Source organism: Zonotrichia leucophrys, chromosome 1A (genome assembly GCF_028769735.1).
Source record: "Zonotrichia leucophrys gambelii isolate GWCS_2022_RI chromosome 1A, RI_Zleu_2.0, whole genome shotgun sequence".
NCBI lineage: Eukaryota > Metazoa > Chordata > Aves > Passeriformes > Passerellidae > Zonotrichia > Zonotrichia leucophrys.
This window is the reverse complement of record NC_088170.1, coordinates 10406472-10433624: the sequence shown is the minus strand read 5'-3', so window position 1 is coordinate 10433624 and position 27153 is coordinate 10406472. Positions and strand designations below refer to the sequence as shown.

At 39.6% G+C, this 27153-nt stretch overlaps 1 protein-coding gene across 4 annotated transcripts in view; it reads right to left on the bottom strand.

Moving 5' to 3' along the window:
* The window catches only part of KIAA1549 (KIAA1549 ortholog), a 145036-nt gene that overhangs the window by 20319 nt on the left and 97564 nt on the right, over positions 1–27153 (bottom strand). For all 4 annotated transcript variants that reach the window (XM_064737383.1, XM_064737399.1, XM_064737394.1 and 1 more), the window contains exons 9-13: positions 25541–25718; positions 22858–23042; positions 8540–8742; positions 5064–5188; positions 324–529 (exon numbers count right to left, since the gene is read on the bottom strand). In XM_064737383.1, the coding sequence (XP_064593453.1) occupies positions 324–529; positions 5064–5188; positions 8540–8742; positions 22858–23042; positions 25541–25718 (897 nt within the window). The remainder of the gene's footprint in view (positions 1–323; positions 530–5063; positions 5189–8539; positions 8743–22857; positions 23043–25540; positions 25719–27153) is intronic.

The window sequence follows — 27153 nt, the reverse complement described above, 5'->3', positions numbered from 1 at the left end:
GAAAACCAAGGTGGGCCATATGTTCCAATTCTCACACATTAATTAGCACAACATTGTCTTTTAGTCATGTCTTTAAGTCATGTCCTAAGTAGCAAAAGTATGCTAACACAAGGGTATCCTGACCATCAGATCCTCTCTGTGTTCATATTTTGGTTTAGGTATCTCTTAAAAACAGGTCAGATAATTTCTCTGGATGGAAACAGCATTATTCCTGTAACTTGCCAAGGAATTCACAAGGAACTCCTGATAACAAGAAACTGGCTACTTTTCACTTGGCTAGGCAGAGAATCCTCCAAAACCATGCAAAGCCCTTTCAGAAATACCTCTTTATTGATTTTGTTGGTCTCTGCCACCCGATCGGAGAGCACGGAGTTCTGGACCGGAGGGGCTGCCATGGGCTGCATGGCAATCAGCTGGATCTTGCTTGGGACACGTCTGCTGGCATCTGAGGAACGGGACATCCTATCCACATGCTCAAAGATGGAGGCTGAGGAGTGCTGCTCGTTTCCACTGCTGGTCTGAGGAGGTCCTAAATTATCAGAACCAATACGGAGTGAAGCAGTGCTGCCAGGGTTAGCACAGTCAAGTGTTAAGCTCTACAGATGCTGTGCTACAAAACTGTGCCCTGTTCTCCATCTGTGTCTAATTTGCCCTACAGGCCTTCCAGCTGACTCACATTTAGTGTACAACAAGTTTACCCCGTGGTTTGCAAATTATAAACATTTTCCCATTATATTTCCAGAAGGTGAGCTGTCATTCTTTATTTCTGTAAATCAAGCTCTTGGCACTTGCAAACCCCCAAAATCTCAATCTACTTTCCTGCATAAAAAGATGTTTAAGTACATTCTGCTAATGATTCCTCTTATCAGTACTTAAGGAGATGCAAATTGCTCAAATGGAGGTTCAAAGAGCAATGAAAGATGTCTCAATGCAAAATGCATTTCTTAAGTGTTAGGAGTGAAACAAGAACCAACAAAAAGCCCCTTAGAAATCTGCACAAAACACAAAGAATTTTACAGACATTTTACTGATTAATGCTTTTAAAGCAGATTTTTTTTTCTCTGTGACAAGATAAATAGTCACATAATAATAAGCAAGCTGCATTAATACTGTCATGTTGTAATTTCTTGAAGAGGTTAAACCAACTTGAATACAATCAGCAAAAGACATTATAGAAACCAATATGCATGGAAGTGCACCCAAGTCCTGCCAACAGTTAATTACTTCAATAGAAATGGGTAATCTCCCTCAAAAGACTTGAAACCTACAGGATCACCCCAGTGATTTGCAGTTAAGCACAGATTTAGCAATTTTTTTTCTGAGTTAGACCTAATTCAGAAACTGTTATGCAGATGAGGCTTGCAAAAGCTACTGAAAACTTTCAAAATAAACTTTTGTCTTATCCATGTGATAAAGCCACATTCTCAAACTGCTTTTCACCATGAAATACAAGCAATGAGAGATCAAGACTCGTGACTCTCCTTATGAAGCAACACAACAGTGTTGAGGGACATAGTCCCACATCTTCCCACAGATGTCTAATAAGGAGATGTGGTTCTCAATATTCAAATCAGGAGGAAAATCTAATTTGCTCCTGATACAGAATCAATTGCTGATCAACATGATCCACCTACAACAGACAGGAGGGGAAATAAAACAGTCCCTGCTGTGATCCTGTTGCAACATGTGCCGGTAAGACAGGATAGAGTTTGGAAGAGGAGTGAATCTTATCTTCTGTGGAAGGTCACAGTAGATGACTTGCTCCTTTGTCTCTTCCAGCACAACAAGGGAGCAGGAAAAGAAAGGGATAGTATACTTTATATATTCACAGCATACTACTTTTGGGCTGGAAAGCAGTCTGGCCACAAGTTAAGCAAAATCTCTATTCATATTTCTCAGACTTGATCAAAGCATTGTCAAACATACACATTTACAAAAGGCATGCATCATTTATAAATGTGATTTCTCTGTACAATTGGTCTTAAAAAGAAGGTAAACAGCTCCATTCAAGACCTCTGTGTCCCAAATATTTTGCCTCAATGAAATATATCCATCTCTCTTCTGTAGCTGTTTGTATTATCTTAACCATTTGTTGCCTTCACAGCATCTTCATGCACCCCTCAGAAGTGTGCAAGCATTGCATCTCACAGAGAGAGGCACAAGATGTATTAAGGAGTTAGTGTGAACCCCTCAGAGCAATCATGTAGTCAATAGAAATCTGAACTTCTGCATTCATCTTCGCCAAACATTAGTAATTTTTTCCTCACCTTTTCACTCTATCAGCCACTCCCAGGCTCACTGACCTCCAACATAAAATTGTAAGGGTATTTTTGTATTACTTGGTTAGCAAGGTCCAATATTTTCAATTACACTGAGCATTCACTCTGAATCTTTGTAATTTCATCCCTAATTTTCCCTTGTACACACATAAACAAATGCTGGGCTGGAGCTTCTTAGCTGCAAAGGGTTCTTAAGCTCATTTGGTAAAACAGAAGTCCCACTGAAATTTTGGTAAGGCTTTACAGTAACATTGCATGTTACTCCTTTTTACAGAAAAGATAAACACAAAAACCCCTCATAAGCTGCATAAGACCTTTAAATCCTCTCTGTGGGTCTGCACTCAATGTGTCTATAAATACAAAGCAAGATGGAAACACAGAAAAGTAGAAAAAGTCAGAAACAGAGTAACACTGTATACATACAACAAAAGGAGAAATGGTTTCTAACCCAACCTAAGAATGAGGTCCTGAAGAAGTTCTGACAGAGAATAAGCACAATTTCCCATTTCAAAGGTCTTATATTACACTACTATTCCCATTTAGAAAATCTTCCTTATAAAGCTATTGAATGGCACTACATGAATGAAATTTTGATTTTGGAATAATTCAGTTGAGGCTGAAGAATAATGGAGAGGTATCTAATACCCCAAGACTGGTCAGATCATGTTTTAACAACCAGGCCATACAGGTCACATGCCAGGATCAGTGTCCATCACTGCTCCCTGAGTTGAAACCATTTACTGAAATGTCAGGAAGTTGTGATTTCACATGAAAACCAAAACAGCTGGAGACAGAGAAAGGTTACTGCCCCCTTGAGAGACACAGCAACCAAGGTGCATAAGGCCTCATCCAAAATCAGATAAAGTCAATGGGATCCTTCAACTCATCCACTGGTATCTTAACCATGCCAGAATATGCAATTAAGAGATAAATTTCACACAGTTTGTTTGTATCCCCGTAGGTGACATCCCTAGGATGCAGGTGATGACTCATTACACCAGTGGAAAGCAGCAGAGCACAGAAGGACAGACAGAGGGGTGGCTGCTCTAAGATGGTCAGTGCTATCAGAGGACACAATCCTTATTTTATCACTAGATGTGTTACACATTATCAAAGACAGCAGCAGCTTTCTCCTGCCCTATGTTTGCCATGTCTCAATCTTGGCAGAGAAAACAAGAGTTCACAACAAAATATCTATGCTTCTTTGCAGGTTCAGTTCATATTTTTCTTGGGCTCCAGTTAATTAATCCTACATTAATTCTAACATTATCTCCAACTTGTTTCTACAAAGCTGATTTCAGGACCAACAGCTGCATTAGTTTTGCTTCTTTCACAGTGATGTTTTCCTCAATAATTTGAAAGAATTGGGAGGAAAAAAATTAGAAAAATGTGCTGGATTACTATAATTTGTGTTACTGAGATTTTTTTATGCTTCAATAGCTCAAAAGCAATTTTATTTTCTTAGACTCAGAAGACAAACTCTTCCATCCTTAAGACATAATTGCAGTTACCCCAACACCCCTATTCATATTTGTACTCAACTACCAGCTCTGGTTACTTACCCACTCTGTTTGCTCCTGACAACATAAAGGAAAAAGAAGAGACAACACAGTAATTATGACAAGCAATTTAGCTAGAATGGCAACTGGAAAAAAAAACCACAGCAGTAAGATGACTGCATTTACTTTTGAATGAAATGCATGAACTTGGATCAGGCTGCCAAATCTCAGCTGCACAAAAAAGGAACTGAATCTCCCATTTAGTAGAGAGCTCTCTGCAGACACTGCCTCAAATTCTGAATGCTAAGAATAGTCCCTATGATTTGCAAACTAGGGGCACCAAATGCTGAAAAAAATAGTGCATTTTAACCAGTGAGGGCATGATAGGTAGAAAGGACACATTTTACACAGTCTCCTTGCTGCCCTTACCAGGTAATTCAGGTGCAGCAACATGCAACATTTCTACACCAAAAGGAGATGTTAAATGCTACATAAAGTTTTAAGCCAGACAGAAAAAGAAGAGATGAATCTGGAGTTCTCAGGTAAATAGAAATGGGAGAACACTAAAACAGAGCATCAGAATTCAAGTCAGATAGGTTGGAGGAACTCAAACCCTTTTGAGATGTTTTCCCATATTTTCAAATATATAAATATATCCAATATATATCTATTAATCCAATATATATCTACATCTAAAATATATCTATTTTAGAGTACTTCCAAGAAAAATAGTGGCATTTTAACTGGAAACAAGATGGTTCTGTATTAAAAAATACCAGTGCTATTTACACAGCAGCACTGAATTTTGATCTTTCTAATGTACAATCACGCAGGCATTTTGATTATTTAATCACAACTCATTTGTAAAACTTGGATCTTTCTGGTGTCTTTTTTTTTTTTCCATGTCACTTTTTCAAAGTTACTGCTACAGACACACCCCCGTGGTCTGAAGTCCTGCTGTGACCTCTGCTGCCCATGTAACTGTCTGCAGTTCTGCTACCATGGGAGACTCAAGAGTTGCTGGGGCTGTGTGAGGGACAAAAGGAGGAAAGATTCATTCCTGCTAAGCCATTTGTTTCAAAAGCTTGCTGGAATGAAAGGAATGTACAGCTCCCCAGTTTCAACAGAAGAAACTAAACCAAATATGAAGGGATTTTGTGCGGCTAGGAGCAAAAAAATCAGCGGCCAAAGATGAGTTTAGGAAAGTTACAGCACCAAAGTAACTCTTCAGCCTGAGTAAAGCACCAAAACACACAAAGAGGGGGAAAAAAAAAAGGAAACAAACCCTTCTTCACTGCTCTGCGTGGCTTGCCCTCGTTTGCAGCAGTTGATGGCCTTGCACTTTCCTCTCCTGTCTCTCTCCCGCTGGATTGTTCACTTGCTGTGGATTCAGCATCTGATGGAGAAATTCTGCCACAAACACAACAAAACAAACAAACCAACATGTAACACAAATTTGCAAGGGGGCATATTTGTCACACACAAAGAATTCTGTGCTAAAACACCTTGTGAAGTCTGCGAAAATTTTCCTCTTTTTGTAAGTAAATGTATAATGCATTACCATAGCTAGATATTCATTGTCAAGATGCTACTGTTGTGTGTGAAAAATGACTGCAACACAGTTCACATGTGACAATATTATGAAGTAATCTTTCCTTTAAAATACACTACAAGAAAAAGCTCTGCATTTGTAGCTAACAATTTACCTCTCAGAACGAAAACAATTGTATTAGGAATATGAAACCCACATAAGTAACTAGTCTAACATTAGGAATATGAAACCCACATAGGTAACTAGTCTAACATTCAGCCTTACCAACTTGGTGTTGTCTTGCTAACAATACAAATCTATGTGAATATTTCCCTGACTAGTCAAATGTAAGGCCATTCAAAAATGCTTCTTTTATGTATTTATTCCATGCAATCACAAGATTCTTAAGAACATTTGTTATCTAAAAAAACCACCATCTCAATCTCAGTGCTCACAGCTTTTGTAGGCAATACAGAAAAGTACCATGATCTTCAGCTGTAAAATTATTCTGATAATATATAAGTAGAAAAAAAACAGGGTCCACACCACTGCCTGACACCAAAGCCTATCTCTTCACATGGGATCAGCCTTTGTGATAGTGTCTCTAACTACCACTTTCACTCATATTCTATTGTGGCAGGGAGTTAATCATGGAGAGTGTGCACATGTCTGTGCACCAACCTTATTAGTGCAGGATTTTCTTGGGCTAGATGGGTGTATCTGAACTGGTTACTGAGGCTCTTGGCTAAACATCAACCTGCCTAGAGCACCCAGAATAAGATAACCATATGCAGCCTGACAAGTCTAGTGAAGTTAAATCTACTTCTTGCAGCTCTGAATTCAACTTCCCTTTTTCTCCTCCCTGAACAATGCCCTGATCTGCAGGACTGCAACACTAATGTCACATCCCAATTAAAAAAAATAATCGCAGGGAAAAGAGGATAAATGGTCCCCAATGAGCTTAGAGATCTGCATCACTGCATCTTTTCCTGTGGGGAGAGGGTGTGCAGAGCTATCACCTCCATCACCTTTGTCCTGGTTCAGCAGTGTGAGGCTGGAGCTCTGTGTCCAGATCTCCTACTGACTTTCTGTTTCACCTCATTGTGCTCTGCATTTCCCATGATACTCCTTTCTCAGCATATCCAAATTACCACAAAGTAATAGGAACATAAACAGAGTTGAGTCAACATCAGTCATTTCTTGTAAGTGATGAGGAATATGCACTTGTATACTCTCAAGTCAAAACAACAGGTCCAACTCCCAGCTGGAGCGCAGGGATGCTGAGCTTTCTGAACTCAGCTGTTCTTGTTTGCTGTTTCCTACAGACACAGAACGTGTACTCACATCACCACTAGATTTCCTGGCATGTAGCACACAATCCAGAGCTGAACTGTGATGAACTGAGCTCTGTATTTCCTCACAAAACATCAAGCAGCTAAACCCAACACAACACAGTATGATACCATTTCACATTTCAACTTCTGCCTGGGGGAATAAATGTTTCAAATCACAAGCTGACACGGGCATGTTGGCATGGCAGGGAGATGATGGCAGCATCTCCATGGCTAAGCCTAAAGGAAGATTTGTTCTCAAGGGAATATGAGGGAGAAGAGGGAGATTCTCTTCTGAAAACATTTCAAGTGTCTGAACTACAGGTCAGTCATTCTCACCTCTGTGCCTAGGGAGATCATGGAGCACGTTGTCCTGGAAATGATGCCAAGGCACAGGAAAATAAAAAGGGGCTTGGTGACAGCCAGCATGCCTTCACTAAAGGCAAATCACACCTGAATTACTTGGTGGCCTCCTACCACAGCGTATCATTAGAATGCTGGCTTCTGAAATTTCTCCTGCTTAATCTTCTGAATTATTCTAGACAAAATACAGTAGGAACCTCAAATTTAAACTTATTTCTTTTGCTTATCTGCATATAAATATAGATGCCTTTCCTTCATCCACATATCATCTCTGTCCTAGGCTCCTTCTGAACTTTTAAAAAGAAACCCAGAAACGCTTGTCTTTCAGATTTATATTACTTTGTTTCAATTTATGTAAGCTACACCAAAACTAGTACAGCTCATTTTTCTTCCATTATATTCTAGTTTTGTCCACCTTCCACTGTACCACTGGCAGTCTTCTACTTACAAGGCCTGCAGGGATTTAGGAAGACAGGCTTAGCATCTAGAAGGGGGAAACTGAGCTTTATGAAGCCCACACGGAGAAGATGAAGCAAGGATCTTAAGACAGCTGGGATTTTAGAGGAGGCACAGAGGGCTGAACAGAGGAGCAAGCTGTGCTGCAGAGACCTGCAGCCCAGTCAGAATCACCATTAGTCTCTTTCTCAGCTCATCCTGCTCTTGATTGTTTGCTTTTTTTTTTCTCTGCCACTGTGCAGTACCACATAGATACAAGCACAGGGAATGCAGAGCTGGAGACAAAGAAGTGTGAGAGTGAGGGAGAGGAAGAAGAATCACTGGAAAGTGTAGTTCAGAGGGGGTCTTCTCAGGGTTCCATTTTTTTCCCCATTTTTTTTTTGTGCACAGATCCATCTCTACTGCACAGCTTTGTTACATCATGTATCCTACAAACACAATTTTTTCCAGCAAGGGACAGTCATATCATGTGATTATCGGAAAATGTTAGGAAAATTCTGGTGATGGTTGACAGACCCTTCTCCATTTGCACAGCAAATGCGAATTGCTGATGGTTTCAGACCCTTCTCCATTTGCACAGCAAATGTGAATTACCATTCCTTTTTCTGAATAAGACTCATTTGCTACAAGATCCCCGCAGATAATCGTAAATAACAATATCTCTGCATCTTGCCTGAATTTTGGAGATCTGACTCTTCATACCTGTATTGATCACTATTAATGGGATGGAAACACATTACCTTTGTCAGTGGTTTCCATTTGATTTTAACCATTCGCTGGCTTAGTGGCTACAGATCACAAAGAGACTGCACTGGAAAACATACACTTGGTGTTTCCAGTGACCAATCAGCTCAGCAGTATCTTAAATACCCCTCTTAACTGGGTATGCTCCCTTTAAAAGAAAAATGAACACTAAATTCTCACAACCTTGTACTAATGAATGGTGAGGTGTAACAGTGGTGGCTCACTAGAAAACGCGAGTTCCGGAGCTCTGGAACAGTTCTGAAATTGCCCTAAAAATACAGCAGCCCTTAATAAACTGTTGTCTGCTGCAATTTGTTTTTATCTCTGTGAACTGACCTCCCTCTGTGTCGAACAGTCTTTGAAGGCTTTGTGGAAGTCTTGGATTTGGGGCTGGGCACATCTCCGTTCTCGGATGGGGTTGTGTCCTTAATGGGTCCTGGTAAAGGAGCTGGCTCATGGATAATCAGGACATCATCTTTATTGTGCTGGCCCAGATGCTGCTTAGCAAAATCAAAGCCTTTCACACTGGGGGCCTGTAGCTGTGAGAAAAGAACAAAGACAAGAAACAGGAACAGTGAGTGACAATGAGTACAAAGGCTTGGTTCAGACCTGCAAACAATGGCCACTGAGAGGATGGCCAGGCCACGGCAGTCTCAGGAAGGAACACGAGAGCACCAGGGAAAAGAAAAAGAAACTCTCCACAATTCTGTCACCTCACTGCAGTATATGATGCACAGTTTAAAATTCCAAATCAATAAATGTAGTTAAAAACCAGACTTCTGATGCTGCTACTGGTTTTTAATGCTATTTCTTCACATTTCATCATCATGTGAGGAGCTTTTTGTGTTCGTATGAGTCCAAGGCTGTAGACACCTGTGTACAGACTGAAATGGCTACCACTACCAGGTCATATTTCCATTTCTTCCAGCCAAAATGGATGCAGGATTTTAAATAATTTGAATACTGTTACTGTTGATCTTTCTCATTTTGAGCTCCCCAAATCTGGGAGTGCTTGTACAAACACCTAGTTCATCTGATGAAAGACAAACACTCTGCAGATCTGACTTATACAGCAGCCTGGCAATGACTTGTCAGCTGGTATTGATGCCTCCAGAAAAATACTGAAAATCTCTTGGGAATTTCATACTGAACAGACAGAGAAATATACAAAAGGCTTTGGGATTTAGAGAAATTATCCTAAAGACCTTATTCAAAGGGAATCTTGCTTGAGAAAGACGCAGAATTCAGCCTTTTACTTTCATAACTGTATTTATAAAAAAGTTAATCTCATCTTATCAATTACTTGATTCAGACTTAATCAAGGTTCCAAGTTTCAAACTCTCTGCTTATTTTTGAGGGCTTTGGAGTAACTGGAAGATCTGAAGAACTAATTAAGAGAAAGTTTTTCCTCAAACCCCACTCAATTTTACGTCGTTTGGAAGTTGAAAGCAGAAAGAAACATTGACAACTCCAGCTTCTGAAGCACACGCACACTAAACCTGCTGCTCACCACAGGCACAAAATCCTCTGTGCGCTCCCAGAGCTGATTTCCTGCAAAGTGAAGCAAGTGCTGGAGTGCCTTGATGGGTGCGTCAGGTTCCAGATGTTTAAATGAACCCCTTCTCATAAATCTTGGCATGCCAGCACAGCTAACTGCAAACACACTCCTCTGATACCATGCCAAAGATAAGCTTGCCTAAGGAATATTCTGAAACAATCTCTTCAAAATATTTTCTCAGTAAGCAAACATTTTCCAAATGGTTCTTGCACTCGAGCAAGCTGCCTGTTTAAGCCAGTAGATGGCAATAAAAGCTCTTCTGTAAAAGCCACCAGTTTATCTGCTGAGGTTTTAGAGTTAATTTCTCACAAAATGAGTAAGCTCGTTATTCAAACAAATCTGGATGTCTTCTGCTATGCCCGTTTGTCCTGGGCTTCACAACAGTCCCTTCAATTCAGCATTATGGGTGATTTAGTTATTGAATTTATTCAAATAACTGCAACCACTGATCCAAAAAGGCACCGGGGAGCTACACTAGATGAAGGTGTAACTGTGTCTCCATTTTTTTGAGTCTTTGTCATCTTGTGAAGCCTTCCTGAAATTTTCTCTCCTTCAGATGTCAAACATTTCTCTTCAGGATATTGCTTACTTAATAAAACCTCTCCCCCAAAACCCTCCAAAAATCCCCATCCCCTCCTTTAAACACTTCTGAAGACAAATTTTTCACTTCTGCTGTCAGAATTATCAGGCCAGCCTGCACCACTTTGTTTACTGAAACTTCTTAGCTACCCCACCTCACTTAGGGCCTGTCTGAGGGTATGTCCATTCTCCTAGAAGATATTCCTGTCTATGACACTTTTCCTTTGAACCTTTAGAGGCTTCCTTTATCACATCCTCTGTTTCACTACATTCCCCTCCACAGACTCCAGTCCCCTTTAGCCCCAAAATGATGACGTTCTTCACCATGTGCTAGGCACAATTCTTCCACAAATCAATCTGGTGGTTCTCTACCCTTTACTTATCAATCTGCAAAGTTACCACTGGTTTTTGAATAGTGTGATGGGTGGGGTGAGGAAGGACAACTGAAGAGACAAACATTCCAGGAATACTGGAGTTACCAGGATGGTTTTACTAAGATTGCTGCATGTCTGAAGCATGAACTTTCAACCTATCTTGGAGTCATTCTAGCAGACTGAGTTTGAGAGTAAAAATCACACAAAAATATAGAATTTTCATTTTTTTTAAACTTTGAATAATCTTACTTGTAGTTGCAGTCCAACATGACCTTTTATCTAAGCACAGTCACAGGAACAGATATATTTATGTGTCCAGGCACATCTGCCACAACATATGTATGCATGAATGTTTATCTGCAGACAGACCACACAGCAGCAGAATTAAAAGGCTGTCAGTACTGCAGGGACCAGCACTCTCACTGTAAGATTATCTGAAACAACCACAACTGGATCCTCTCACACACAGGTGTTGCAATAAAGCCTTGAGTTAGAACACCATGAATTCAGTTCTTCCACAGAAACCCTCTTGGCTTCTTCCACCCTGCTAGATCCTTGGCATAGTCTGGGGCAGAATGTAAGAATGCTATTTGCAAAAGCAGGATCCCCATCTCATTTCACACAGAACCTGGCAAACACCCACTTGAAAGGAGAAGGGGATGCAAGATGAGTCTTTTATGCATGTTTACAGCTAGGGTGGCTCAGACTTCAGGGTTTCATGGACACTTGCTGGCAACAGAGGACAGGCCAATCTCAGCTATCACCACCCCAGGCACCACAGAACCTATATTTTCCTTAAGTTGGAGCCAGGTAAACTCCTCAGCTGGTCCTACTCTTCCCTTGACAGGCAGGACCATTGACTCTGCCCCACTCTCTTATCTCTTTCTCTTCCTGCCAGCTGACAACATCCAAGAACCTGAGGCTCATCAGTCTTTATACTTTTAACACCTGGAGTCATAACAAGCTCTGTGTAACACAACAGAGGAAAAACCCTCTCACTTTATGGTACAGCTCTACAGACCTCATAAGCACAGAACTCGTGTAATCCTCTGACAATTTAACTGGTAAATCTATAACAGGGCTTTGTCAACCCCATGCAAACATTTTCCTAAACTTTTAAAACTTAAGTCAGAAACTGGCAGTCCCCTACAGAATCAGCAAAAGCATTTCCCTTACACCAAACAACCTTCTTGTTCTCTTTCCTTCAACAACCTACATGCCCCTAAGGCCCAGAATGTGCTCTAGAGCTTCTCCACAACAATTTTTAAAATTCAGACCGAGCATTTCATTTTCTCTTAACCTTGTTCTTTGGAAAACAAACTCTCCTTCTCATCTTAAAAAATAGTTTCAGTATCAAACCGATACTTGAATGGAAATGGGCTGAATGTTTCAAGTCTTACAGAGTTCTGTACAGCCGAACATTTCTAGATATCTCCTGCTAAAAGACTTCAGATGGCACTAGCAGCTCCAGCCAATACAAAGATTGTATGCATGTATATATGTGTTTGTGCACATGAATGAAAAAACATGATAGAAAAATATGACAATACATACATATACAACATGATACATGACTGAATACAAGAAAGATGGTCCTCAAAAAAGATAAATTCGCTCATTAAAAATATTATTTGCAAAACAGAAATAATAATAGGATTATTACTGTAGAAATAACATTGACATAAGCCTGCTTTGTTTTCTTAAAAACACAATCTATGCTTCTCATACCTCTCCTTGTAGACCACAACATTATTATGACTTAATAAAATGACAGCAGCCAAAATCCACACTTTCAGTGAGAAGTGTCTGAAGGACACCAAACCACAACTCTGCTTTTTTTTAAAAAAAAGACAGTCAGATCACTGACTCAGTGAAATGAATGGTGCTACTCCTCACTGTTTCCAACGTTTTCTCAAAAATTTCTGTGTGCCACCTGCCGAGTTCTTTCTTTTCTTTAGATCAAGTTATGTAACAGGTTGTATCACCACTGCCCATCTTGGGACTGGTAGTCAGGACACCGTGTGTGGATCAGTCATCTACTACTCACATATTAATTACCACCAAGAAAAGAATGTGGTATCTTTTCTAGAGCACTTTTTAAAGTCGTGCTGATATTGTTATTTGTTCAGGTACTGAAAATGAGCATTTCTTCACCAGCCTCAGGTGCCTTCACCCAGGACTGCACAAAACCAGTCTTATCAAAGATTTCTTGATTTAAATGTAAGTTGTTAGAGGTTTTAATTTGTCTTTAATATACTTGTGAAAAAGAAAGAGATAAACTACTCTGAAGCTCACCACCTAAATGAACATGTCTAAATTACTGAATTCATAAGGAATTATATTAGTATACAAATGCGGAACCTGCCAAAACCTTAGAGGAAGATTATTTTATATTGCTAAGTGAAGAGTTTTTAATTCTACTGTTACATACTGAATGAAATAATAAGGAAAAAACGCCAAACCAGTATTTGAAGCTCAATTCACAGAAAAATCAAATAATTTCTGCAGAAGCCAACAAAATCTGTGCACCTCAGTCAATTCTTATTGCATAAAAGCAGGTAATAGTTTCAGTGTTGTTCAAGCCACTGAAATACAAAATGGTTGCCAATATATTGTTTTTTGGATGCAGAGACACACCAGGAATGTCAACAACCTGTCTTCAAGAAAGCAAATGCTGCTGTTCCATGAGCAATTTCAGCAGAAAGCAGAAGAAAAGAAATACACTTAACTCAGTATTCTCCCTGTAGCTCCTACAAGCAACATTTGAATTTGGACATAATATGAAGAATAATGTATTAAGACCGTTTTCCACTGATTTTACACCATGGTCTTCCCTTGTTCCTTTAGAGCCAGCTGAATTGAGCAGAGGCTGTTAACATACATTTCTAAGGAAACATAGGAGCTAAGCATGTGCTTTAGTGTCAGTGCATAACCCATGAGCAGGACAAGAATCCCTATAAGTCAGTCCTGCTGACTTACCACCTTACTGTCATGCTAACATACTGAATGTTACTGGATAAAGAAACTTTTCAGAAAAAAAAAAAGTCTACAAGCTTAAACACAGCAAGTCAATGAGACACACTCTTCTTAAAATAATGTAGGTTGAAGATGTAAGTCAGTGTGATTTAGGACAACTTAAAGCTACTGCACATTGCCAGCTGACTTCACAACCTGACATTCACACCACCAAACTCTTGTCCATATCCCCGGGGCACCATAACATGGGTTAGTGTGAATTCTCTGCATCACTCTCATGACGCATCAAGAAGGATAAGAATTTATAGTTGCTTGTGTGCTTGGTAGAGTCTCCTTTATTTTAACTCTTTTTTCAGTATGTGTCTACTATTTCATCCAAAAAGTCATCTACATCTTCTTCCCACAAGGATCATTCAATATGGTTTGCAGTCAACTGTTCCACAAGATACTCAAAACACCTACCAGTCTACCAATAAATAAGAATTTAGAAATACTGAGGCATGTTTACCTTTCTTATTTAGCTCATTTTTCTATTATCATTCCTACACAGTTTTCCACATAAATACAAACTTTGTATTTTTGTTTGCATTGCTCTCCTTTGACATAAACCCCTTTGGGATGATGGCCAGAGACTGCCTATAAAGTATGCACACAATTTATACATGTGATTCAATAACAATAATGCATATCTGATTTAAGACACCAAACCCCTTCATTCATGAGAGAAGCCTATTAGAAGATCTCACAGAAGGAGAATTCTGACTCCATAGTCACCTTCAAAATACTGAAAAAAGACTCACTTGTATCTCTTGAGGTCTTTTTGTCCTTTGTGCCTTTTGTGCCATTGTGTCTCTTTTCTGATATGGGATATTATGCAATGTATTTGTACCATAATCCAAACTTCTTTAAAACAAAAGCCCAACAGTAAGCATCACTGAGTAATATGCACTTTTGCTGGTTTAGAAAGCATGTTTAGGCACCAAAACAAAAAGTAGTCTGTAATTTAAACACCTTTACTCGGTAATAAGGGTTTGTATGTAAACAGAAGTGCACATGCAATGACAGTTCCCTGTATTTATCACATCTTACTTGGGAGTAAGATGTGATAAATACACAGTGGGGTGACAGCCTGTGCCCTCTGAGGCAAGCCTCAAACCAGAAGCAGCATTTTGAGACCTGTGGGCCAAAAAAGAGGCTGCAGGTGCAAAATGACACATATTTTCTTAGCTTGGACCAAGTGCCTCTATACAAATTACATTTCCCATTTGTCATCACAACAGTACTTTGGTCAACTATTGCCATTTCTGGGAAAAGGTAAAGCAGTTGAGCAAATCTGTCCTTGGGGTAAAGAAATATGCTCAGAGCTGCTTGGGTTTCTCCCATCAAGTTGGGAAAAAGCTGCACACTGTATAGCCAGCAGTGGCACAGAAAATCAGAACAAGCTGATGTACAGCCTCTGGTCCTCCTTCCCTCTGCTGGAAAGCCAGACCTGTGTTACTGCTTACCACCAAACAAACAGTAAGGAAAGCAGGAATCCCACAGAAAATACCTCCTCAGGAATTTTGTTTCTGGAGTGGGATTAAAAACAAATAAAGAAAACCCCAAACTTACAAAACTTTATAAAGCCTGAGATTCTCAAGACACCTGTCCCGAAATATTTTCTTAAGATGGATTCTTCTCATGGATTTCCATCATCCCTCTTCTTCTCCTTTGTGCATTTCCTCCTGCCACACTAATATTACCATGACAGCTCAGTAAATTTCACAAAATACAAGAGGGATCATGTTGTTGAAAGCCCATAACTCTGAGTACATATATGCCCACAGGCTGCTGAGATAACTGCTGTAACAGGCAGAATTTTGTTCCTGAATCACACAGTTTTAGCTTTCCTTCCCAGACAGAAATGCCTCTGGGTGGATACTATCTTAATCATACTTTGTGAGGTTCCTTTGCACACTGGTTGGAGAGAAGTGTCAGGATTAAGTTAGAAGAAGATTGGTAACTTTATACAATAGACAGGTATTTTTCATCCCTAGGTTATGTTAACAATTACTCCTCTAAGTCCACATACATAACTCCAACACCAGCTGCAACCTCTAAGAGAAGACAGCACAACACATAAAAAATTACAAATTAAGGGAACTCTTTTCTAAACTTGTGAAGCAAACAAATACATTCTAACATGACTCTCACCATCTGCACAGAGACAACACAGTCCAAAAACACATCCTCTTACAAATAATGAGGGAAGTGCTACCACTTTTAACTAAAGACTTCCAAGATAGATCATAGGTCAGCAATTTTCATGCTGATATTTTGTTGGGTTCAATGATTCACATATTTATATATCTAAGAGGGGTTTAATGTGCACAGAAAGTACATTCCCATGTATTGCAGAAATATTCTGCTTGCTGAAATGAAACTGCAAGTTTCAAACACAAGTGTGTAGCACATGAAAACCTTAGGCAACAATGATTTAATGTTGGTGCATTTCCATGCTCCCAAAACAGTTAAATTCCACAGTAGATTCTCTATCATGTTTTGTTAGGAGAGAAAAAATTATTTCCCCAGTATTAATCTCATCTCAGAGGTTTATTATGCTTAGGATGGCACAACATTTACCTGGATCTTGAAAACAGATTCTTTTTGTTTAACTCCTTTTAAGAAGTAACCGCTATATAAACATGACTCCATAAATCCACCGATCACCTACATTTTGAATGGCATATTCAATTCTACTCTCCCCCTCTCAAAACAAATGGAAAAGAATTAGAAAATGTTCACGTTATCAAAGGTTCAAATGCCAGTTCAGAAGAAGGGATTAGAAAACTGGGGCTCCTCTGATGGGAAAAAGAGATGAGAGAGACAGCAATATGACAGAGGTCTGCAAGTCAGGATTGGCAAAGGTGAAGTGCCTAGGAATCCGCTCTTCCCTCCAATACCAGGACAAAGGGCCATCACAGAAAAACGTAGAAGTAGCAGGATAAAAGCATGGTGAAACAAGATGAAATGGTTCCACATGAAACACGCTGTGGAAACCCCTGCCAGCAGCTGAGGTGAGCTCAGAAGGATGAAACAGTTTCATGGAAAAGAATTATGTTGAGGGTTGCTAAATACCATCACTTCTAGCCAGAAATAACTGGAGGCTGAAGAGTTACTCAAGGCAAAGCAATCCATATACTTGCCCTGTCCTTCTCCCCCCCTCTAGGCTTTTCCTTGTGGCATCTGGGCTAGCTGACCTTTTGGAATGATCTCAAGACAGATACTCAAACGTTTCTAAGAAAGCAGATGGAGACATTTTACTTTTTATACCTATTTGTATAAGCAGCATATCTAAGTGTGGCATTTTATTTCTACCACTTGTGAATAGTTAATCCTCATTACAGAAAAATAGTTACTACAAAAGAGTTCTTTCAGAGGAATTGCCATCAGAGAAATGTATTGTTGAGAAGTAATTAAGATGTTGAATACTCTATCCCTTGTTAGAATTCAGCTATTGACTCTGGAGGAGATCCTGTATGCCATCCCCAGGAAGACAACAGTTTGGATAGTTAGTCAAGGTAGCTATTAGAAATGAATGGTATTTGTTATGCAAACATGAATCTCATGCATAAACTGATGTCAGTTTTCAAGTAGTTTTTATAAGATTGGTGTCAGCTGCCTTTCTTAACATGAGTCTCTTTTGACTGAATTTTTCTGCAGAGCTGTTGCCTCGACACTAGACAGATGAACAAAAGGATTACAGGATGTCAAAACATCACAAGAATTCTTTGCATCAGGAGCAGAAGCCTAGTATTTAGCCTCCAGCAGGGCTGGCCTCTGATCTTGGCAACATCCAAGAGATAGTCTACAGACTATACAATAATAAGCAAAATTCTCAATTCAGAGGTGTAAAGTTACACCTGACACATGACATTTGGATATCAGATACTCCTGCTTAGAGGGGCGAAATGAAAATCCACACAAGTGCCTCTCAGACATCTTGCAGCAGGCATGACTCATTAGCTGTGACCGTGAGCAGATGAGAGCAGACATGCAAGGGCTGGTGACAGTCCCCAAGGTGATGCTGGCACTGCCCTCCAGCACTGGCATTACCTGTGCTGCAGCTCCAGGAGGAGGTGCAGGACTTTGTCCAAGGCTTTGAACACTCCACCTGTGCCAGGTGTAAACACCCACAGGAGGGACACTGAACCACAAGGACACAGTCAGTCTCTAGGAAGCACAGTGGCACGCAGAAAGATCCAGAGAGGAGTGACACGTGACTGGAGAAGCAGACATTCCTCCCCATGGGTTTCATGATGTGCCCTTGACTACACAAGGAACTGAGCAAGCCACTCAAAGCTATCACTGCAATAGCAATGACTTCAGCACACCCAGCACTTACAGGAGAACATCCAAGATATTCTAAATGAACTCCCAATTAGCTTGTCCGGTTCTTGCCATTAGGGCAGGGAGCCTTTCCCTGAATAATTGTCTATAGCTGAAATTATCTCTGAGATGTCCTAGGAAGGGATCTGATATTTTTCTTCAAATGCTTGTAACACAGAAAGGAAAGTGGAACCTCTAGAGAAGCAGGCTCCACTTTAATTTCTGGATGTCCAGAGAGAAAGAAACAATACTACTGACTCTGCTCCTATGGTGGATAACATGTAAAATGGTTGTTTTGCTCTCTGGGGAAGAGAAAAGAAGTGGTTTTGCACAAAAACATCAGAGGCCAGTACAGGTACAGAGCAAAATGATGGTTCGGGCATTAAAGAAGTTCATTGAGCTTTTCATGAAGAAAAATTCAGTTGCCCACAAAAGGCACAGCTTCTTTGCAGGGAAAAAAAGGCTTGGGACAAGCAAAAGGTTGGGACAATGACAATTTTTACGTAAATAAATAAAAAAAAAAATTAACAGTAAACTATCGTACATTAAATAAAGTAACTCCACCCCTAAACACTGCTGTACCAAACATACTAAAATTCCAATACAAACTGAAGTCCAAAGCAGCAAAATAATACACCACTATAAACATTACCAATGCATTTTTCTCCATTCCTCTAACAACAAAATACAAGCCTCAATTTACTTTCACCTAAAAAAGCGTACAATACACCTAAAACCAACTACCCCAAAAATAAAAACACAACCCCACCATCTGCCATAAACTAATCCAAACTACACTAAAAAAAAGTAAAACTCCAAAACACCTACAATATATTAATAATATCATTGTGCAAATAAGGACAACAGCAAAAGTGTTAAAAAAAAAATTATCCAAATTCTCCTAAAAACTAGCTTCGCCATCAAAAAAAACAAAGTCAAAAAACCTGCTCAAAAAATCCAGTTTCTAAAAGTAAAATAGCAAAACAAACAGCGCCAAATTCCCACCAATGTCATCAACAAAATCACAACAATATCTCCACCATCCAACAAAAAAAACCCATAAACTTTCCTAAGCGTCATAAGATTTTTACAAATACATATTCCCAAATACAATCAAATCGTAAATCCTCTCTACCTAATCACCTGTACAAAAAACACTTTCCACTAAAAGCCTAAGCAACAACATATAGGCATATAGGTGGATACAGGCAATGGCAAGAGAAAAAATCTTGTTATTTAAAAATACCACTTGTGCATCTTTTTATTTTGTAAGGCAAGGACATCTTAATCCAGAGCAACAGCCCAGGTCACATCAAGGTGAATTTCCAGTAGGATGCTATGGCTTACAGAACAAGTCATGAATATTTGATGTGCCCTTTAAATATCTTAGTATCATCTCTTCAAAAGAATTATCCTTGCACAGACCAATGAATCTTGCATGGATTCACTGCTCTCCCCTGTTTCGTTAACTCTCAGTTTAAGAAGCATAAAAACAACTTTGATCTAAGCATCTTTTCCCATTTAATCTCCACAACGGAAACCTAACATTTTACAGGTGTCATTAATCCTGTTTTGACGCAAATTGATGGATTAGCAAATCACAATCACTTCAAGATCCTTTATTTTTCCTTACTTCATGATGCAACCTGGCTTTGCTAGCATCAGTTCCCACAAAAGATTTATTTCCCATGCACTTATGTTTATATTCACTGAGGCAGCAGATAAATAAAAAATCCCTTAATAACTGGCTCCCTCTCAATACTCTTTGCAGGAGTATTTCACCCACCTCACCAAGGGGCACCCAAGCAGCCAAATCCCAAACATCCAAAAGTCATGAGGGTCTAATTACCAGCAGATAAGAGCACTGGACTCCATCAGAAGATAGACTGTGAGGTTATAAAGTTTATGACTTTTAATGGTGGCCTTAGGAACAGAGAAATCACACCTACTCTGTATAAGTAAACCTTTACATATAAAAGATTAAAAATAAAACTTATATTGCTTCAGTGAATACCAAAATGCTTCAGGAAAATCCAGGAGTTTCAAAGCAGAATGAAACAATTAAATGAAAGCAGAGAAGAAAGGAAGCATATGACTGACACATGGGGCTACAGAATCCAGTAAAATTTGTAGGGTCTAAGGATCTCCCTGAAGAGGATAATGCAATTTGTAAGAGAGATTCTAACTAAGAATAAAAAGCTCCTGCACAACCTGTGGCTTACTTATGCAATCTGCATTTACAGTACATTTACAGAGTTTTCTCTCTCCATGTTCCAAGAAACCAGCCTTTTAATCTTGTCTCTGCAGCATGAACCATACAGAGGCTTTTCCCCCCCTCTTTGAAGTCACAGGTAACATAATTTGCTCTCAGCTGCTACTGTAAAATCTAACAGATCATTATGCTGCCCACTGAACTGCTATGTTAAAATGGCTAATTGAAGATACTGAAGAAAGACTGTTGACACCCCTGGAGATCCACCAGCAGCAGGATATCTGGTATCAGCCAAGAAACAGGTGTCTCAGTTTCATATCTTCCCATCAACACACATTTTCAAGCACAAAACACATTACAGACTTACCACAAGGTTGAAAAGTATTGTCTCCTGTTTCCAGCCATATCTATGCTAATGAAAAACTCTATATTTACATGAATTTTTTGTTAAATATTAATGGAAGTGAGAAGAGCTAGCACACTATAAATGCATCTTTATGTTTTTTACACATGAAATATAGATTCCAAGAGAAAAACTCAGATCTTTAATCTAAATATCTTTCTATTTACAGACAGTGCAGGCTTTCACCTTCCTTCAGTAGCAAGGTCAAGCTCTGAAAATAGAGAATGGAAACGTCGCTGCGGTGAGGAAGAGGAAGCCTAGTCCATTTTTATGGAGTTTATTTACAGACATAAATCCCAGACCACTGATGATGACACTCCTTTGATTACTACTTTGCATTTACACTAATAAAAAGCATAAAATACATAGAAAATTTTATAGGGCATAGAAAATTTTAAAGGATCAGATCAAATGTCCCTAATAATTTGAATGCTGTTGTGACTGAGGGTCTTTGGTGGTGGTTAAATACACCCTATTCTGACCCAGAATTTCAACCCACTGTTTGAAGACATGAAATCCCAAAGACAGCCTGACAGCAAGGAAGCCAGAATACTGCTTTTATTCCAGGGAAAGGAGGAAATGGTCTGCAAAGTAGGTTCTTCCAGTTGTTTGATGTGCAAAGTGATAAAAAATTAAGACACTTTTTATTGCTTTACCTCCAGTGGCACAAGGACTGAGCTGGATGTCCTTACTGGTTCTTTCTAGTTTGCTTACAGCAACTTCCCCAAAGAAGGCAAAGTGACAAGTTCCCTAGGCAATCCAAAATGAGACCTGCATATAAACAAGTTTGAGGCTTCTGACTCATGAATGATTAAGATGAAGAATACTGTGGAAGCAGTGGGGAAAAGCAACTGAGCCATTTTCTTAAAAGGAAGTAATTAGATGAAAGATGTTTCTGGCCTTACAGCCAATACAACCCAACTGCTTCCTCACAAAAAAAGCTTGTGCTAGCAGAGAGGAACAGAAAAAGTGATCAAACAGAGTACTGAGGGTAACAGCCCTCTCTTGTATGACCCTTCTCAAATTAGTCAAAACTACTGTGGGGAACTTCCTCAGTCAAAAAGCTGTGTTACATATTACCCCAGCAGAGGTGAAACAAGGTACCAGGGGGTGGTGTTCATCAAAGGGTACCACTTGTTGCCAGCCTGGATTCCAACGCACAATTCTCAGTCACAAGACAAGTGGAAGTTGCTATTGATTTGTTCTGACTGCTTTGGAAGTGTGAGCGCTTTCTGCTCCTCTCATCTTTCACATCATTAATTATCTTGAAAAGAGAGCATGGTGTACAGACAAGGCTTGTTATGGAGAAAACTGTGTGACTGAACACGAGGTCACAGAGCAGAACGTGACTGCAGAACCACAGGATTAGCACAGGCAGATTACTCTGCCTTTATTAATGCTTCTGAAGGTATAGTCTGTAACAAGAATTTCTGACACACATAGGTTCTCTTTGGTTGTAAAAGTAAAGTAACCTTTCAGGCATTTTATCTTTCTTTTTACTGAATACATCCTTTGTGAAAAACCTGGATCACAAATTTTTTGATTTACACTCTTGGGCAAGAGAAAGACAAGAGTACTGAATTTCACACTATCCTAACCAACAACTGGCCAACAAACTCACTTATGCAGGCACACACAGATCCACAAATTTATGTTCCAGTACTGCAACAGGTTCTCAAAATTGCAATAAAAAGAGCCCTGGCAGAACATAGAGCAGCCAGGACAGGTTCTAGCAAATTCTAGTTCCAGGATGAGGTATGATGGGTGGTGCACTTTAGCTGTCAGATTTGGTTAGCAGAAACTCTCCAAAGAAAAACTCAGCCTTCTGGGGAAAACAAGGTCAGTGATTCAAGACTCAGTACATTTCTTCTTATTCAGCCCCAGCCACAGCCTTGAAATGAAGTGATAAAGACGAGTTCCTTTCAGCCTCAGTGCCCACATTTCAGAAGGATGGATCTATCTAATGCAGTATCAAATACCCAGGAGAATAAATAAAACACTATGGGATTCTTAACTTCAACTATCATTAGACTGCTTCCCTTCTTTTTTTTTTTCCCTCTAAACTGGAATGCTCTGAAACTGTGTTTACACATGCTAGTTAAGGATGCCAGGTGCTCCCCAGGGTCTCACATTCCTTTGTTTTTAGAATACCCCAGCTCCTCTCAGCACAGCTTCCCCATTTACCTTCTGTCGCTGCTGAATGTTGCTCACTGTGTCTGGCTGAAACTCCAGCTTGTCTGTCCTGCAGAGTTTCCAGTATAAAATAATCACAATCAGGAGCACCACAGCAACTGGGACTGCCACCCCAACGATAATCCAGAGGTTGCTGTTCTGAGTCTCTGACGTGGGCTCCTTTAGCCTCTCCACAGCTGGAAAGTGAAAAGGAACATAGCAATATTACGTGGTTATGTTTCCAACTGAGGACACTTGAAGGTTATGTATTTTTATGTTCTTGTAAATGCTAGTTAAGGAGTTTATCAGAAACCAGCTGCACATCACAGGAAATGCCACACCACTGTAAGTTAAGGGCTCAGGAAGTATGGGGCAGGAGATCAATTGTCCTGGCCCACCTTTTAAAGAGCTGTACTTAAAATACTGATGGAAATGGCTCTTCTGCCACATCATCCTGTAACCCAAATCTAAGCTGACATAGTGAAATGGGTCTAAAAAAATTATTCTACCACTAGCAAAGGTAAGATAGACTTTCCAATATTGCTGCCTGTTTCCTGCTTTAGGCAGTATTACCAGCTGCCTCTTCTCTTTAACATTCTGTTATCAAAACCAATTTGAACCTCCTCCACAAGGTTTATAGTTCTGCATTGTTGATTACTTTTTTTCTTCTCTGTGTTTTATTGTCAGTGTGTGAGATCCTTTAGCCCCAAGCAGAAAACAAAACTGCTGGGAAGTGTAATCAAACAAGTTATTCTTGCAAAAGATAAACTGAAATAAATGACAAAACTTTTATTTGTTAATTTTGCACAGTGGTTAATCATGGGACTAAGAATCATAGTAATAATACATTTCTAATCAAATTGATGTACTTTCTAAAAACTATGTTTTCAAGTTAAGAAGAGTACTTCTATTTTTTTTCTAGATATCATTTCATTAGTAATCATTCCAATGATGAGCCTAGAACTTAAAGGAACATAGAATTTTTATATTTTATACATCTAACTGCTCATTTCTTGCATTATGTTTTCTGTTATAAAACTAGTATTTCTTTGGTGTAGTTTCTTCCAATAGAAGCACTTAAAGATTTTTATGACTGTGACTCTTAGAAGAACTTTTGAATGACAGGTCAAAGATAACAAGTTTCAACATGCACTTTAAGCTATAAACACTTTATGAACTTTGTTCAACATTTATCATTTTTGTAAAGAGAATTTATTCTTGCAACGTTTTTCACTTTCATCTAACCAGCATTACAGTCCATTTATGGATATTGAGGAGATGCGTATGAGCTACTGACCTATCTGTACACAACCGTTTTAATGAGGGACAAAATTTAGAAACACATACAGATGGTACAATTGTTACTATTTTCTTTCTTTTCTTTCTGCAGAGAATTTTAAATCTCAGACACATGCTTGTTCTGTTGGCAAAATATCCTCTGGTAGCATGTAACTCATGCCTCCATATTGCACAGAAATGAGAAAAGGTGATTAAACATTCATACCAATGAGGTATTTTGCAGACCATACTTGTCTCTTCCTCAGATACAATTAGGAAAGAAACTTAAAGGCAACACAGAATTTTGAGTAGGTATTCTGTCTCACTACTAACTGAAAATGGGTTTAATTATTTATATACCAAGCCTCCTGAATAAAGTAATTATATGAGTTTACATGACCTATCCTATTTATTCTGATGGGTATCCAGTAAAAAAAATCACATTACTTTTATACTATATTCATTAAAAGATCATATTACTTATATATTGCTGATGGACAAACAAGTAAAACCAAGGTCAATAATATTCCACAGAAGAAATAAATGCCTCAACTACCCTTAGTGTACATCTTTCACAGAAAAAATAATTCAGACAACAAAGCAGTAACTGGTGTTAGAATAACTGCTAAAGGAAACACTCAACTAGAATACACTCAACTAAAGGAAACACCCATTTCATACCCATGCACTCCCAGCTGTGGGGTTTGTGCAAGCTCCTGGACAAGCAAACTGTAAAGAAACACTGGCCTAGCAGGATGACATGGAAATGGCAGGAAGGTCTTTAGTCAGCACTGTGCTTTTCCAGCACAAGCACACAGTGAATGTAGTGAGGCTGGACTTAAGGGCCCTGCTGCAACCCTTAGCTCAGAGAGGCAAAACAGCACTGCACAGCTCACTGCAAGGCTGCTAAAATTCACTTCCTCAGCAGTGGCAAAGCTGCAGCACCCCAAAAACAAAGCACTGCAACAGCGGGCACCATGCAGTGCCATAACCTGCCCAGGTAAAGCCACCCCTCCGGTTTGCCTTTGCTGGCAGTGGTGTGGGGGTGGGACAGGGCTTGGCAGTGGTGTGAGGGTGGGACAGGGCTTGGCAGTGGAGGGGATGGCACAGGGCTTGGCAGTGGTGTGGCGATGGCACAGGGCTTGGCAGTGGTGGGGATGGAATAGGGCTTGGCAATGGTGTGGGAATGGCACAGGGCTTGGCAGAGGTGTGGATGGGACAGGGCTTGGCAGTACTGTGGGGATGGCACAGGGCTGTGCAGTGGTGTGGATACACAGGGCTTGGCAGTGGTGTGGGAATGGCACAGGGCTTGGCAGAGGTGTGGATGACACAGGGCTTGGCAGTGGTGTGGGGATGGCACAGGGCTCGACAGTGGGATGGATGGGAGGGACAGAGCTGTGGATGACACAGGGCTTACGCTGTGCAACGCTGCCCTCGATGCGGTACCCAAGGATGATGGCAGCCCGCTGGATGTCCACTCTGTTCATCAGGTCTGAGCACTTCAGAGCACTCAGCCTCTCCCCATCTTGGTCCTCCACGAAGTAGATCAGTTCCACGGGGTTATCAACACCAACTAAGCGTGACACGTTCACAATCTGGAAAGAAATTGCAAAGCTGTTACATTTTAAGTTGTATTTATTTGGAGCTCCCTTACATTTTGTCTTAAGAGTTCATCTCTCTCTTCTGTTGTAACTGAAAGGAAAATTTCCAGAGAAGTTATATTTTAATTTCAAGATCCCTTATAAAATACATTTTTATGGCTAACCTTTCCTTTTTTCCCCCCTACTTGTATCATAAGAATGTACACATCTGGTAAGTAAGAGAACTGCTGTCACTCTAAAGATGCCAACACTGTGCCACCCTGGAAGCCTCTACTGCCTTTAGCAATGGTTGATTAGAAGAAGTGTGACTGCATTTTTCTCTTCTCTAAATGCCTACTCTAACTTTGATTTGTTATTCATAACACACACACCTCTTTGCTCCAGTTTTTCTAAATGTTAAGCAGCTACACAGGTGAATATTCTGTTAGCATCAAATAAAACTGTTTGCTCTGTTTCAACTTAAGCACTTGCACAATCACCGTCATCCTGCACACAGCTCCCCTTGGCATCCACCCTTCTTCAGGAAGGAATGTATTGAAAGCTGTGGGAAGGAATTCTTCCTACCTACATCTAAAGACATTAATAACCAAAAGAATGCATGCTATGAGGAAGCCCTGTAGATACTCTCTAACCATCAAACATCTACAATGCATATGAGACTTTGAATTCCTGTAAAATTACATCTTTTTATATAACAACTCTCCTCTGTTTAACCATTTACCATGTAATGGTGAGTCAAACTAGAATCAGGACAATAAACAGTAGGAGGTATTCTGTCATGACTTTTTTTAAAGAGATTGAAGGGCTCTGGAAGGAATTGATATAAATAGAGTGAAGTATTTTGCTTCCTTCAGAATTATCCTTCTGCTATAAAGTACATATTTAATAAATGATAATCTCAGAAACTGCCCATAGGCCTAAAGTAAAGCAAACACAAAAATGTTTGCATGTGAGGCTTACAAAAGCAAATCTTTATATTGTTTTCTTTCCTAGCCTCCAACTAGACAAATAATGTTGAAAGAAAGAAGTACAATTTCTAGCTCAACAGGAATGATGTTCTGGTTTAGAAATGGTAACAGCAAGACCTGTATGTATATATATATATATGAGAAAAATGAAACAAGAAAGCACAATTGTTCTAAAAATCTTCTAGGATAAATCAAGTGAAAGCAAAAAGTAATGTTCAGCGTCAGCCATATTTGATGCAAGAAACAGAATATCTACAAATAAAGCAGAAAAATGTGCAGATCTCTGAAACACAGCAAGAGCTGCCAACAGGACCCATTAAATGATGCTGCTGCTCACCTGAACATCACTCCCTCTTCTACCAGCTAAGGGAAAACAAATCCCTGACTGAAGGTAACAAAACAGCATCAATAAATGAGGTTTCAACCAGCATATTTGACAGCTGCAAAGCTAAATCTGGCTT